This window comes from Acomys minous, assembly GCF_964271855.1.
Source record: "Acomys minous genome assembly, chromosome: 15".
Taxonomy (NCBI): Eukaryota; Metazoa; Chordata; class Mammalia; order Rodentia; family Muridae; genus Acomys; species Acomys minous.
In genome coordinates this window covers 81,192,001-81,195,037 of record NC_140497.1, presented here as the reverse complement: position 1 = coordinate 81,195,037, position 3,037 = coordinate 81,192,001, and the positions used below count along the sequence as shown (strand labels likewise).

The window sequence follows — 3,037 nt, the reverse complement described above, 5'->3', positions numbered from 1 at the left end:
TTACTTAATTAATTAATTTAAAAATAAAAATAAGCTTCTTTAATGAAGGGTGACAGGTACACTTATCTGTGTCTCCAACCAGGTGAGTGGGTAAAAAGTCCATGATGGGGAAAAGTCTATAATCAAGAGAGTAAAAAATGGAGGCAGGGTCAGGATCATCTCAAAGGCCTAAAGTTCACTTAATACACAGACTTTGGGCAGAGGTTCAGTACAACACAGGGATTAGTAATCAGAGATTATCAGAGATAATATTCTCAGGGGATTCATGTAAAATAGAGAAATAAATTCTGTGTCCCTACACATTTGGACTTGTAGAATCACTTTAACGATTCGAGTGCTTGACTAAGTTGCCTGGTGAAGAACCTGTTGTCTTGGTAACACATAGGTTCTGGTGGGGGTGGGGTAAGCTACTGCTATTGTTTGGTTAAGTGAACATCAATTTTTCTTTTGAATATTTAAATGTATGTCAATAGATCAATGAAATTGTTAATTTACATCAGAGAATTTTCTTTTTCAGTTGACAGATGATAATATAAAACATAACTCGTGAAAGTATAGAGAATAACTGTCTATAGAGTACTTATCTATAAATGATGTCAAGTTATTGATGGGTGACCAGGTCTTTCCCAAATTCTTTTTTTAGTAGGCATATCAAACACATGGAACCAGGAAATGACACTCAGATTTCAGAATTCTTTCTTCTGGGATTTTCAGAGAATCGACCTGAAATTCAGCCTCTCATATTTGGACTTTTCCTCTCCATGTACCTAGTAACTGTCTTTGGCAACCTACTCATCATCATGGCCATCATTGTAGACTCACACCTACACACACCTATGTACATCTTCCTCTCCAATCTGTCCTTTGTGGACATCTGCTTCACTTCCACCACTGTCCCACAGATGCTGGTGAACATTCAGACACAAAGCAAGGCCATCACTTATGCATACTGCATCACTCAGATGTACTTCTTACTGCTTTTTTCAGGATTAGATATTTTTCTCCTGACTGTGATGGCCTATGACCGCTATGTAGCCATTTGTTACCCCCTGCATTACATGATCATCATGAACACAAGACGCTGTGGATTACTGATACTAGCATGCTGGGTAATAGGTGTTCTGAATTCTTTATTACACAGCTTTTTGGTGCTGCGGTTATCATTCTGCACAGACCTGGAAATCCCTCACTTTTTCTGTGAACTTAATCAGGTTGTACACCATGCTTGTTCTGACACCTTTCTTAATGACATGGTAATTTACATTACAGCCATGCTACTGGCTGTGGGTCCCCTCTCTGGTATCCTTTACTCTTACTGTAAGATAGTGTCCTCCATACGTGCAATCTCCTCAGCTCAAGGGAAGTACAAAGCATTTTCCACCTGTGCATCTCACCTCTCGGTTGTCTCCTTATTTTATTGCACCCTCCTGGGAGTGTACCTCAGTTCTGCTGTGACCCAAAACTCACATGCCACTGCAACGGCTTCATTGATGTACACCGTTGTCACCCCCATGCTGAACCCTTTCATCTACAGTCTGAGGAACAAAGACATAAAAACAGCTCTGAAAATCCTGTTATGGAGTGTAACTGGAAGCAGGCCAATGGATTCACCTTCATAAAGTATCTTTTTTTGTAGTAATGTTTTGGATTTTCCATTGTAGTCCATTGATCAGATTGATTAACAAAAATGTAGTCATTTGTCTCATATAATTGTTCTGTCTTTTACATCACTTTTCTTATATATACAATTCAAGTTGTTCCTTTAGATTTTTTCTGTTATCAGCAATCCATTGTTATTTTCCACATTCCCCAACACATTCCTACCATTGTGTCAGAAACTTCTGTTAATTGAGAATGACTGGGACTTGTGAAGAATTATTTATTTTGGAAAATATATGTTGACATTTATTCCACTAAAGGAATATTCTTAAGTTTTGATCCTCCTATGGAAACAATTCCATTTGATAAATGAGGTAGATATATACTTAATTTTATAGTATCAGAACATGTGAAACACCTCCACACGCTCATAAAACATTATAAAAGAAGAGGAACAAAGTAATAAAATAAGAACAGAGGTTTCACAGACCACTAGGAAATTTTGTCTACTGGACATAACATGACTTTTAGAATCATGAATGCACAGTGCCTATGTCTGCCTATACAAGACTTTCATAAGATCAATCCAGTTAATAGTTTAGCATATAGTTGAAAAAGTCTTATGAGGTCTCACTTCTAGATGAGAAGTTATCAGTAGTTAATGCTGCAAATGTAGGGATGGGTCTTCCTGTTTTGGAGATTGATCCTTGGTCCTATGCATGGTCCCCTCTGCATGTGCATATGTCCAACACTAATTAGGTGCAATCATTTATTAAAAGAAAGTATAGAAGGTATATGTTTGGAAGAAACACAGTAAGAGGATATGGGTGGAGTTGGAGAGAGGAGTAAAATGTGGGTGTAATAAAAAATATACAGTATGCTTATGCAAAATTCTCAAAAAAATAAGCAAATTATTTAAAAATTGAGCCACAATTTTTATGTGTTCTTTCATAATTATTCCATTTTTCTTTCTTTTTGAAACAGAGACTACTGAGTGGTTCAGGTTGACCTTGAACTAATGAACTTCCTTCTTCCACTTTCTGAGTTCTAGAATTTTCATCTTTCTTCCTGGACTTTCTCTCCTTTCCTTCATTTCTCTCCTTTTGTTTCCCCTTATCTTCCACTTCCCTCCCTCCTCTCTTTGTCTTTTTATTCCATTCATTTTGAGAAGTGAACTCAGGCACTTGTGCATAAGAAGCACATGGCATACACCGACCTATACCATTACTTCCTCATTATGATTTTATTTTACACCTTACCTCATGCATACTTTAACATAAAATGTCTTCTCTACTGGATGTTAGGTTTTATTTTCTTATTTAGGTAACTGAATATACACAATGAATAATGTAGTTACTGGTAAAGCTGATTACTTCAACTGGGGTTTATGTGGACAGAAAAAAATCAAATACATAAATTGACAATATGGGCTTAAAAC

General features: G+C 36.6%; 1 protein-coding gene across 1 annotated transcript; it reads left to right on the top strand.

The window, feature by feature from the left end:
• The first annotated feature begins 638 nt into the window (after window positions 1–638).
• On the top strand, window positions 639–1,705 carry LOC311584472 (olfactory receptor 7A17-like). The gene has a single exon (XM_084758828.1). It carries the CDS (start codon window positions 660–662, stop codon window positions 1,617–1,619), a length of 960 nt encoding a protein of 319 aa, XP_084614954.1. The 5' UTR covers window positions 639–659; the 3' UTR covers window positions 1,620–1,705.
• The last annotated feature ends 1,332 nt before the right edge of the window (window positions 1,706–3,037 follow it).

Bases quoted from the DNA above. Each gene is read 5' to 3' on its own strand.
- LOC311584472 (XM_084758828.1), top strand. From the start codon at position 660: ATGGAACCAGGAAATGACACTCAGATTTCAGAATTCTTTCTTCTGGGA.